Below are 12,565 nucleotides of genomic sequence, written 5' to 3'. Positions count from 1 at the left end.
GTTTGTTTATGAGAAAGTTGTTTGAGACAGTGACAAAAGCTATAATAAAGCCCAGATAAATGACATCCAACAACTTCTCCATTATGAAATTAATTTGATTTTATATTACTTTTTTCTTGTCTCTCCTGTATCTACTTCTTATATTTCTGTTCTCTTCCACATACATGCAGACTGTTTCTTTGTTTGACTTAGAGTTTTTAAAATGATTGAAGATAGACTACTGAGTGATGTAGCATTCTGCTGCTGCTTCTCTTTCTACCCTTAAAGACAGACACTGCACTTGCCGTTGTCCTTCCTTCTGGCACCTTACCTACCTGAGTTCTCACAAGTGACCAGCAGGGAGGTATCTGAGACGGTTTCGGCTGATTTTGTAGGGAATTTAAAAGGTGGTTTGTCCTACTCTGCTGGACAGAAAATACTTGACTTGGACAGAGGATGGATCTCACCCCGGAACAGGCTGAGAAGAGGATAGTGTACGTCTGTACTGATATTGTGTCGCATTGTATACTAATCCTCTGTACATAGGTGGCAATTTTAACAAGGACTAAAGCAAAAAGCAAACCAGTGTTGCCTTTTTCAGTGTCATTTTTCAATAACTTTCTCTCTGAGCAACACTTTTTCAGACTGCCTTTGTGATATTAATATGCATATAAAGAGTAATTTTTTTTCTTTTTTTTTCATCTTCTCCAAGTTTTATTTCATTTTTATGCCCTGATGTTTCTATTATTTTTGCCTATGTGTTCACACTATGTTTTTTAACTCCTGCTCGGTAACCTTTTAGTGTTCTTTCTTCTTGTCTTTGAGGAAAATGAAAAGCTCGTGATGCTGCCAAGTCTTCTGATCCTTCTGCATTGAGATGCTATTGTGCCTGTGCCTTTTAAGCACAAAATATTGTTTCTTCGAGGAACTACAGCTCACCTTGATTTCTTTTTCCTTTAAACTCTTCTGCATGAATTCTTACCTAGTAGGGTTTTTTAATGTACTGAAGCCAATAATTTCTGTTTTGCTGTCCCCTATCTCTTGATTTTACAGGCATTCTTACATGAGTTTCTTTCCACCTTCTTGCCCCCAACGTATCCCTCTCTGGAGGCACTTCCCTCTTGACCTATCTGTTATGTGAGAATGTTGTTCTGAAGGCACCAGGAGCCTCTGTCTCATACTGCTCTCCTTTCCTAGCAGATATCTCATGATTGTACTCTCCCATTGCCATTGAGTCAGTTGTATCAGGTTCTTTGTTTAGGGTTTGTTTTGTTTGTGTTTTTTCACTTTTATTATTAACCAGATAATTTAGCAGTTCTTCCTCCCTCTGTGTTCTGGACCTCAGAGCAAGTACACAGATCATCCTCAGTATGTCAAGAGTGCCTCTACGTTTTCTTTTTTGGTTCATATATAAGCCATGCATCTTTAGATCAGTATTCCAGATCTAGGTCTTACTACAGCAAGTTCCAGTTATGTCAGTTAAATCATCACTTTTGTCTTAAATTAAATCTGAGATCTTAAATAAGACCTAAGTTCTGTGTTAAAAAATATATTCACCAGTGTTGCATTAAATATCTAAGATGCGCAGAGGATTTAAGGCTATTTCATGGTCAATCTGTGTCTCTATTATCACCTCTTCTTTTTAGACCTGTGCTAACTCAGAAGTGCCTCTCACTAGGCAGTGGGCCACTTCCTCCATTCCCAAGCTGATGCCCATCCTTTTTGAGCTGTTGGTGTAGCATCACCCTGCTGGTGAAGATGATGGTGTCCTCCTAGGAGGACCACATGTGGCCCTGATCTGTTGTCCTTCCCTGAGCTTTCTTGGGGTTACTCCTGTCCGTCTAAGTAGTGCCATGCAGCCAGTGAGGTGGCAGAAATTTGGATACAGTTTCTGGGCAGCAACATTTTGCAAGAGTCTCCCTTTACACTCATGCTCTTGCGGTTACAAGCTCCTTCTACAGCTCTTCTGCCAGAGCCAAGCCTTGCGTACACATCTGCAAGAGCAGGCCTGAAGGCTGCAAGCTCAAAGCTGCTGCTTTCTCCTGCCTTCCTGGTGCACAGCTCACTGAGCAGCATCCGCTGCTAGAAAATAAATCCCTGAAAGAATCCAGTCAACCAGACTTGCCTTGCGTCAGGATTTTTTCTTGTTTCATAGATCCTAATGATCATGAAAAAAAACCCTTTCTCACCCTCTTGCTTGCTAACCCTCCAGCTCTCACTGCTTCCTGGTTGGTTGTGTGCCTCACTCTCAGAAGTGCAGGAAATTGGGGAATTCACCTGCCCAACTCTTGTCCCAGGAGACTGGGTAGTCACCTCCCTTAGATGCTTTATGGGGTTGATTCAGTCTGCTGTAAGCCACTGCTGCCAGTAAGAGGAGGGAGCCCATTGATGTCCTCACCCTTCATGTATGCTGCTGCCCATCCCTCGTGCAGCTTGGTGGGGAGGTAAGTCAGAGACATGACCAGTTTAAGACTATCTCAGCCCAAAATCACTGGCATGGAGGAGGCAGTTGCCTCCAGCAGGGGCATCAGCCACGTTCAGTCACCGGTGAGACTGAAGTATTGCGCTTTGCCCTTTCAGCAGTCCTTGGAATGGGTTTGGCTGGAGTGTCTCCTCTGCTTCGAAGAGCCCTGGAGTTGTGGCAGGAGCATCCGCTCGGCTCTCCAATTCCCATTTTACCGGGAAGGTCAGGAGCTAATGGTGACCTTTTATTCCCTTGCTGAGCAGAGCAGCTGGTGCCCTCAAGTGGCAAATCGCAGAAGGAGAGAGGCCCGGCCGCCGAGCCGGCGTTGGGGTGCTGGGCTGGGGCTGTTGAACGCCTGCAGTGGTTTTGGCACCTCTAACCATGCTGTTTACCCCTTGCAGGACAAGACGGTGTGGTGATCGTGGGAGGAAGGACACTTTGTTCCCAGCGGAGTGGGGACCCCGACGGCAGGCATACCTGGACAGCCAGAGACACTCCCCATTGCTTCATCCGCTAACAGCCAGTCTGTGTACACCAAACATCCTGCCTTGACTGTGCTTTTGGTCAGTCAGAACCCCCCCCCCCAAAAAAAATCTCCCTAAGATTAGATGGAGTTTGCTTTGGATCTGCAGCCCCACTCCAGCATGTCCCCAGGGGCTGCAGGGGGCCACGGCAGACGACCAGGGAGCCGACTGGGGCCGGAGCTGATGCCGTGAGGGGATGCACGGGGACAGCGATGCCCATCACACAGGACAACGCAGGGGTCTTCCTCCCCCTCCTGTGCCAGTGGCTGCAGAACAGCCGTCGGGAGGGGGCCGAGGGAGCCGAGCAGCAGCTCTGCCGCTCGGCCGTCCAGAAGCTGAGTGAGTACATCCAGCTCAACTTCTCTGTGGATGAGAGCACACTGCAGCCAGGGAGCTGTGGGACTCTGGATACAGAGATCTGCACCATGTACCTGGCCCAGGAGATGCGAAAAAACGAGGTTCTAGGTTTGAGCTTTGGGAATATCCCTGCTCTGGGGGACTATGGGGAGAAGCGTCGGGTAGGAAAGAAGAGGAAGGGGCATAAGGGGCCTGTGCTTGACGTCGGGTGCATCTGGGTGACGGACTTGAAGAAAAACAGCCCGGCCGGGAAGTGCGGGAGAGTGCGCCTGAAAGACGAGATCCTCTCTCTGAACGGCCAGCTGATGGTCGGCGTGGATGTCACTGGAGCAAGGTAAGAGGGGAAAAGCAGCCACCAGCAGCTGTCTCTTGTGGCACATGCTGCAAGTCATCAGCTGGTGCTGATGAAAGTCCAGGAGCAGATGTTTTGGCCTCTGCTTTCCAGCCCCTGAGAGAGCTCTGGGTTCATTCTTAAGGTCTGCAGAAAATAAGTAATGAGAGCAAATAGATAATTACCTTACATGTGCTACTCACACTTCCACTGGAAAATTTTCAGAAGTCATTGTGTCAAAAAATAGTACGTCGTAAGCATCAGAGGGGCTCCACTAAAACAGGCATCTTCCTGAGTTTGTATAAAACTGTTTCCTTAAGTAAAAATGAACACAGATCCAGCAGCTCTGAAAGATATTTTTACAGGTGCTTCTTATTTTTGTTTGAAACATTTGAGTTGAGGGAAGCTTTTTTGACAGCTAAATGTTGTCTGAGACTTTTTCAAAGCAAGACATTTTTGTGTTTTCCACATTGGAACAACTTAATTTTAATAAATTCCCTTTGATTTTAATGCATTTGCTCTCTTCTGTTTCCTGTCCCAGAAAACTTGAAACCTTTAAGACTTCAAATCAGACATGAAGGTTTTTGCAATGATATAGATTATTTTTGTGGTGTTTTTTTAATTCAGCTACTCCATGCTGTTAATTTGTTATTGTCCCAGTCTTGCTCTTTGTGGGCTGGCAGACTTTCTCACATTTCTCTTTGCAAAGGCAAAAACCTTTCTCTGCTAATGTTGTGGATGCAAATGTTCATTCATACCTGAGGTTGCAATGCACCTGAGAGCATGAAATCTTCCCCCTCTTGCCAAAGTGGGTTTATCTTGGGAATGGACAGTTTTGGAAACCAAGTGCTAGTGGAGTGCTCCCAACAGGCAGTGGATGTGGCAGGAGTTAGGGGTAACTATCACTCCCAGTTCTGCCATGTGACTGAATAAAAGCAGTGAGTACTCAATCTGTGGGCACTGGGCAGCTCAACCCATCTGTGGTTTTATAGGTGTGAAAAAAACCCTCCGTAATTCCTGACCTGTCGTTCAATTAATGTATAAATATTGCTACTGGGGCGGTATCAGTCAGTGGGTGCCTCCAAATTCAAGAGGGGTTGTGGCAGAAAGCAGTTAGTTTGCTGTTTCCCCTTTGCCAAATGTCACTGTTCCTAAATCCAAGGAATCCAATACAGTGCATAAGAGCAGCACAACACGTGGAGGAGCTGGTTGTGGGTATCACTCATCTGTCTCTCCTTGCTAGGAAAGCTGAATCTGACTTCTTTAAAGACAAGTTATTTATTTAAATTCCACCTGATTTCCATGTAAACAGCAGAAACAGGTTGATTATTGCCGAACTTATTTCTTTTTTTTTTTCTTTCTTTTGATTTAGAGAAACATTATGTGGTAATAAAATCATCAAAGCTCTTTGCTTAACAGCGTATTATTACATTAGAGAGGAATAATGTAGGTGGTGTCATTTTTGGTGATGTTAGTGATTTAGGGAAAATTACTGCTCTCTTCAGACTTAGAAAATTGTGTGTGTCTATCAAACACAATTACAGGGAAATGAGCTGTGTTGGAGTATGGAATAAAGGTTAGTCAAAACTCTGTCTATTTATTTATCTTCTGTCTATACAACTGTATCTCTAAACCACATGGGTTATGTTCCCCCGGACAACAACTTCCTATGTATATTGGAACTACTCTACTCTTTTTGGCTCTTACTCATTTACTGGAGGGAGGCTCTTAGTATTTCTGCAGATGACAGATGAATCCTTCATTTCTTGAGCATAACTGAATGGGGCTTCATTGAGCAAGTCCTGGGAGAATTGCAAAAGAATTATTTTGTCATGAATATCATTCAGTTTGAAATATTTCATTATGAATTTCATCAAGCATAGCTGCAGTGCTTGGACACAGCTACCATATACATCTAATCTTAAAAGTCAGTGCTAAATACGTTTCCAAAGTCAAACTATTTTTAAAGAAAGCAGAGTAAGATACATTACCAGTGTTGACAGTGTGGTAGAAACATGAGATATGATTATAATTTTGTCATTGAGAAAACCCAACCACTGCTTTAAAATACCATGTTTCTCATTGCCAAAAATGACCAAACATTGCCATGTGTGGGAATACAGTCAGAGAACAGGAGGACTTCTTTTTAACCCACAAACTGGAGCTGCTTCCCAAAAATGAACTGAGAAATGTTTTGGCAGCCGTACCTTTGCACAGTGTTTCTTAGTCTCTCCTCTTCAGCCAGTGTCCTGGGCAGAGTTGCTAGGACTCCTGAGCACAAGATGTGGCATGCCAAATGTCAGGGAAACCAGTTTATTCTCAAAGATACTGAGAAAATCCTTTAGGAATCAGGTCTGCAATGGAGAGGGAGTTTCAACTGACACTGCTAAAGGTGAAGCTTTTACTTTACCTGAAGTTGATGGTTTTCAGCAGAGCCAAGGTCCTTCCTGAATACTTCCTGCTACTGCATATTACATGTACATGCTCCAGAATAGCTGAAACTATGATGGCAATGTTCTGTTCCTCCTAACAGGTCAGTGGTATTAGTAGTTGTGTGGTATGTGGACGTTCTAAACACAGTACTGCTTCTCTGTATGTGCTCAGAGCTGATTACAGAGCACAGTTCAGAATGTCTAACAAAATCACAGGTGTCGAAGTGTGCATAGCACTTTGTGCTGCTTTCTGTGGCAGTCAATAACAGTCCTGGGTTCTGCTAGATGAAATCTTGAGGTTCTTTGTCAAAAAAGTTCTTGCTGGTGCTGGAAACACAACGTGCTGTCCCTGGCTGTAATTAGAGACAAATTCTGCTGTGAACAGCAGTCTTCAGGAGGGTGATCTTCTTCTTTATCCCCTTGGGAGCCCTGCACACAAGGAGCAGATCTGTGCCTGCAGAGCAGTACAACTGCTGTGACAGTGGGAGCAGGGTACAGGGACCTTTCCTGTGTCTGAGAAGTGCTGCTCAAAATTCTGACAGTGTGGTTGGAAAACTTGTTCCAGCAGAGCACTCCTTTCAAGGCACTTTTTTATTGAGATCCCCCTTCCTCAGAAGTTTGAATGGCAGGATTTTTTAAAATAGATTGCTTTGCTCCTCCAATAGAAGTATTTTCTTGTTGGGAAGAACATTCTTCCTCTTCAGATGTTGTCACTATTTGATATTCAAGTGCAGTGCTCCAGTTTTGCATTTTCCATGGGGTGCTGCTTCCTGCCCTGCTGTGGTGAGACACTGTCACTGCCTCAGGAGGCTGGATGTCCTCGCCATGGCTACTTTGTTCCTGCACTGGCAGCCGTGCTTGTCTCTGGAGCATCGACAAGATTTTGTTCCATCCTGTTATTCAGCAGTGTGTTCAAAATGCTTCCATGTGCCCTGGATGGCTTGTGGAGATTACATGTATGGGGACAAGGATCAGTGAATCAGCGGGGGCCCTCAGGTTAAGTTTTGGGTAACTAACCCATTTTTTAGTAGGGTCAGGTCTTAAGGTGTGTTATGGTGGAAGGGGAGGATTTCAGGTTTCTGTGCCTCTGATGGGATTATGTTTCTCTTAAAATTTTGGGGGATTTAATTTCTCTGCTTGGCAGTTCAATCTCCTTTATACATAATTTTTATTATGGAAAAATCACCCCAAGAAAACTATCTGTGGTCATCGCAGAAAGCTTTGTCTCACTGCACCCCACCTCCCAGACATGTCAGGTTGCATGGATTGATTGGTCTGTTTTACTGTTTCCTCACCTCCTTCCTAAATTTAGCAAATGTGCTGCCAACACAAAGTGCTGCTCACTGTAAGCAGCTGCCTTGCCTGGTGTTAGTAGGGCCTTGATTATGTTCATAAGAAAATATTTTTGTTTTATTAGAAAAACAAATGGAAATTTATCCTGTCCCTTTGCCCTTGGCCAAGGGGCAAACTTGTCTGTGGGAGCTCCTTGTTAAAATATTAACAGCACAGACTACACAGAGAAAAACAAATACAGTGGTCCTGGAGACTGTAGCCTCCAAACACAAGTTCAGGGAATAGATTTCTCATAACTGACCTAAAAAATGCCCCCAACCTGTTGTGGTATTGAATTAATTCCCTTTTTTATATCATATTACCAATCTTCATGCTGCTAAGTGATGGATCAGGGCACAGAGGCTGAGACCTGGGGCTTGTTATCACAGGCAAGGATGAGAAGCCGATGCTGACATGCCCTCCAAGCTGCCTGGTGCATGAGTCCTGAGGATGGAAAACAAGCAGCACGCAGGGATTTTGGCAGAGGGTTTTCTCCTCCAGTTGAGCTGCTGTGAGCTGGGATACAGCAAATGTGTGCTCAACCTGTGCAAAATGATAGAAAGCCTATGGATGTCTAACGTTTCCCAGGCACAGCCCAAGTCTTTCTGTGCTCCTGAAGTCTGGCTGCTGTATTTTACACTGATAATGGATATAAATACCCCTCCTTGATTTTGGATATAAATTCCTCTGCTTTCCCCCCTCCCCCACCCTTAAAATATTGCAGGACTAAGAAACTAAGAAGGAGTTGTTTTTCTTCCCTTCTTTTATGTCTCCCAGAAAGGTATGAGCAGACTTAGCCACACGTGTTGAGAAATAAATTGCTCTGAAGAAATGAGCTTTATTCCAAATCCTCTCTTAAGAGCCAAAGTCTTAAGCAGAAGGTCACTAATCCCCAGACTCAGCAGAGATCATTTAGCTTGTTTGTCCTCTTTGCTTTGCTAATCTGAGTGTGTGTTCGCTCAGTTTCCCCTCCTCACTCTCCTGTTCGTGCCGTTCCTCTCCATCTCTCCATGCCAAGCCCAGCATCTGCAGAAGCAAAACTTGTAGCCATAGTCATTTGCAGCATTCCATCACTACAGCTGTATCCTCAACAGACTCCCCAAACCGCTCATCCTCCTCAGATTTGCATCTCATTTACGTTCTTGCTTAGCGCAGTTTTATCTAACACCTATGAAAAATGACGGAAAGACTTCCATTGATTTAAACAGCTCACGTCCCATATGTGTTTGTGTGTTTGTGCCAAAATTTTGGGAATAATATGCTTGCCATTGCCTTCTATGCACTACTGCCACTGAACAACAGAGCTGTCCTCTCTTGGTAGGAAGCGTGATCCCCAGGAGCATACATGTGTAAGTAGGCAACATCCCCAGGGTCATCTGCTGAAATTGCTCCCAGTCCTGTCTCCGCACGCTTGTTTTTCAGAGGGATTGCATCAGGCTTGGGCAGAGAGGTTGGTGGTGTTGCCTTAGGAGATGTAAAATTTCCAGAGGGTGTAAGAGAGTTGTCCTACCCTTTTTTTTTTTCGTGCTTTGGTTTTGTTCTATTGAGCTGTGAGCGCTCTGATTAGAAGGTTGTACCTTGCTGCCGAATGTGTGGCTGTGCATCTACATTTAATTTGCTGTTCTGACCACACTGTAATTACAAGAGAACCAGCCCAGTGTTTGGGAGGGAGCTCTGCCCTCTCCACTCATCCACTGTGGGAACATCTCGTTTTGGTGAATTAGCCTTGTGACTTGTCATTTACCCTGATACCAAAGTGCCAGCAAGATCCCTTTTCCATCCTGAGTGGGATTTTCAGCCTCACACACAGCAAGCATCCCATGCTCTCAGGTCATCTAGAAGCACAGTCAGGATGCAGCAGAACATGGCTAATTGGCAAACTGCTGGAATGTGCAGAATAGATTCACTTTTTTCTATTGCCCAGCCAATGAACAGGTGAGGCCTTCAGCTACAGCAGCAATTTTCACCACCTCTCCAACATTGCATTTACTAGCACAGAACTGTGTTTTAGCCATCAATAATTAAAAATACAGATGTTCAAAAACATAAGCAAGGAACATTTCATGCCCCTTATTCTTACTCCTTCTATAATGCCTGTGCCCTTACACACCAATTTGCAGTGTGCAGTCATTCACAGCATCTCTTCTAATCTGTAAATGTAAATTTCTCTTTATATTCGGGGAGTCCAAAGTTTTGCACAAAGAAAGCTGTGGGCTAAAGACTGATCTCCGTGAGATAGAAGCTCTGAGCGATGCAAGAGGAGGAGGCAACTGGAGCCAGGTTACTGAGAGGTTGTAATTTCCAGCCTGTACTGACTGATGTGCTATGAGTTTCAGAAAGGCACAGCTTCTCCAGTCCTTATTGAAATGTTTGTTTGGTTTTTTTTTCTCATAGGATTGGGCTAAGCAAGCAGCATTTCCCTTCTCCAATGGGTTTTGGGGCTGCTCCGCAAGCAGGTCTTGATCATATCTTCTTGCCACCTCATGTACCTTTGGGTGTGATAGTTGCTGTCCTGGACATGTACTAGAACTGAACTGTGACCCTCCAAAGCTAAAAGCATTAACAGTGATGGCAGCTTAAAACACAATTATCCTCTGTCACTGGGAATCAGGCCTGGATTGGGAAGGACAGGAGCAGGGAGGCTTGAAAGATGATGAACAGGAGACAGTTCCACAGGCAGAGGCTCAACAACAACCTCAGAGAGATGATTTGTCAGCATGAACCTGCCATCTACGGACATAAGTGACAGGATAAATATAAGAAATGTAGGTATGATCAGGAAAAAGGCAGGTGTGTAACTACAGAGACAGCTGCTGCAGTGGATGGCTTTGGGGATGGGCTTTTTTTTAACATGGAAAACTCATTGCTTATTTTAGGTGATGTGACACTTGCCTCCAGCTCTAAGCAGTATCACATGCTCCTTGAAACTTATTTTTCTGTCTCCTTTTTATCAGATGTGGGCTAAGAGGGGAAGGGTGTATGTATCAATTGCAGACTCTGCAGCATCACTCACTGTACTTGCTGCTTTCTCTGGGTAAAGTTTATGATGCTCAGCAAGATCAACTGGGCCTCAAATGGGAAACACTTTTAACAGACCAGTACCAGTGAAAAGATAAGTTGTCAGGCATTGCCACAAAATTTGGGGCTGTTCAGGAAGACTGCTACCTGCCAAGGCAGCACAAGAGTAGGGCAAATGTGATTATTACCAGCAAACTTCACTCTAGAGCATCCAAGTTTCAGGAAGCCCAGCCACACTGAAGCCTCTTTAACAAGACTGTGAGAAACCAGAGGTGGAAAATAGATTCAGGCTTTTTCAAAATAAAACCAAATAGTTGGAATGTGACTGAAGGAGATTATTGTTTCTGTTAATGCCTAAGACTCTTTTCTATTGTTTAAAAAGGTGGCAAGGTCTGTTTTTTCCCCTTCTCCATAGCAAGTATTATAGATAACCAGATGATCTTCTAAAAAAAACACCAACAACTGGCAAAACAAATAATTGATTAATAATGCAATAACTTTGACTGTGTTTCCTAGTCCATTACATGATCACTAGAATGGGTTCAGGCTAGCAGAGTAGCTATTTGATGTAACAAAAGTCAGTGAAGTCCTTCTTCTCATCCTCGTACATTTTAATCAGTGTCTCTTTGTGCTGCTATAATTGAAGAATTACTAAGTGCTTGACAATTTTTCATAGCCTGGGTTATTTTTATTCCAGTAGTGAAGAGGAAAACATAGACATAGTAACCAGTAAACTTCGTGTTACCATATATCTGAATACAGAGCCCAGATGAGGAAAATAGACTGGAGGTTGGGGAGTTCCTTCTTGAAAACTCGTGGATGACAAATGGACCCAAACCAGTGCGTGATGTTCTCACTGAAAATCGTTTCTAACAAACACTAATTGTTCTGCTGAAAACAACATTCCATGTTTTCATCTGTAGTAGGGTTGTACTAAAACAGATTTTTTCTCGGTTTCCTCTAGAGGGCAATGTCATATAAATATTTTAAGCAATTTTTGGGTTCTGTCAACCGGGAATTTAGCCTGTCTTATCTAAGAATTTTAAGACAGCAGTGAAAAGCGTTTCTTTACGTGCTTTTAGAATGTGTACATACATAATATAGTCTGTTTCTTAGGCTTGTTCAGAGCAGTATCTAATCCCTTTAAGGAGCACAGAAATGCATTTTGGGCAGATTTGCCTATGCCGGAATGCAGAGAGGAAACTGCTGCTGAAGACCTGACTCCCTTCTCTACCTGTGCAACTTCAAGGACTTCCAATGGCTACTCCTTATGTAACAATTGTAAAAAAGATATAATCCAGTCCTCTAAGAATGAAGTTACCATTTGCTATAGTTTATGTTGGTACCTGGAACTTCAGAGCAGAGGATGACTCTAAATACCAAGTCTGAGTGGTTCATAGGACCTAGGAAACAGAAGCGTATGTGTTACTATTTATTTCCCTAAAAATTTATGTGTTCCCAAGTTTGTTAACCATATTGCTTGTTTGATGGCTGTTAGTAACAATGCAATTTTCAAATTAATTGTCCACATAAACAGCTGCTAAAATTAGTATGAATCAAAGGTGGCCACTCTGGACCTTAATTTAACTTGAAGGATATTTTCAGTCACTGTAGTATAGAAATGGCAAATATAGACAAAGGCTGTTTTATTTTCCTTAAAGCTCAGGTGTGTAATTTGAAACACATTTCCATGGGCATAAACTTCTTTGTTTTTTGCCTGTATCATTACCTTCCTCCCTTCTCCCAAGCTGACATTACTAAAAGGGAAATTTGCTCTTGACATTCCAACATGAAAATGGCTTTAGGAAAATCCTTCTAGAATTTAGTCTCCTTTCCCCTCCTGATGGTCACTAGTTCTTTGGAGAATCATTATAATGGCTTTATTGGATTAACTTCCAAATCTCATACATTTACTAAATTTGTGGGTTATAATTCTTTGTAAAATATTTTTCCAAAGAAATAATGGGCAATCTGCAGTTGCCAGGGTCTCTAAATGAATAAACCTGTTTGTTTGTTTTTCCCCAAACAGGAAAAACAATTATTTTAAGTAAAACACTTATTCCCAAAAGTGCTCTATTTGAAAACAATGGCCTGTGAATAAAAAAGGCAATAGTTGCATTGGCTTCAA

At 43.2% G+C, this 12,565-nt stretch overlaps 1 protein-coding gene across 3 annotated transcripts in view; it reads left to right on the top strand.

The window, feature by feature from the left end:
- The first annotated feature begins 2,974 nt into the window (after nucleotides 1-2,974).
- The window catches only part of PDZD2 (PDZ domain containing 2), a 138,610-nt gene continuing 129,019 nt past the window's right edge, over nucleotides 2,975-12,565 (top strand). For 2 of the 3 annotated variants that reach the window (XM_064642513.1, XM_064642511.1), the window contains exon 1: nucleotides 3,059-3,658. In XM_064642513.1, coding sequence (XP_064498583.1) covers nucleotides 3,180-3,658 — 479 coding nt within the window. In that variant the 5' untranslated portion in view covers nucleotides 3,059-3,179. Of the gene's footprint in view, nucleotides 3,659-12,565 lie in introns of all 3 variants that reach the window. The other variant, XM_064642512.1, reaches the window with a different exon arrangement.

Source organism: Pseudopipra pipra, chromosome Z (genome assembly GCF_036250125.1).
Source record: "Pseudopipra pipra isolate bDixPip1 chromosome Z, bDixPip1.hap1, whole genome shotgun sequence".
Classification (NCBI taxonomy): domain Eukaryota; kingdom Metazoa; phylum Chordata; class Aves; order Passeriformes; family Pipridae; genus Pseudopipra; species Pseudopipra pipra.
The sequence above is the reverse complement of the archived record's forward strand: the minus strand, read 5'-3'. Positions and strand labels throughout refer to the sequence as shown.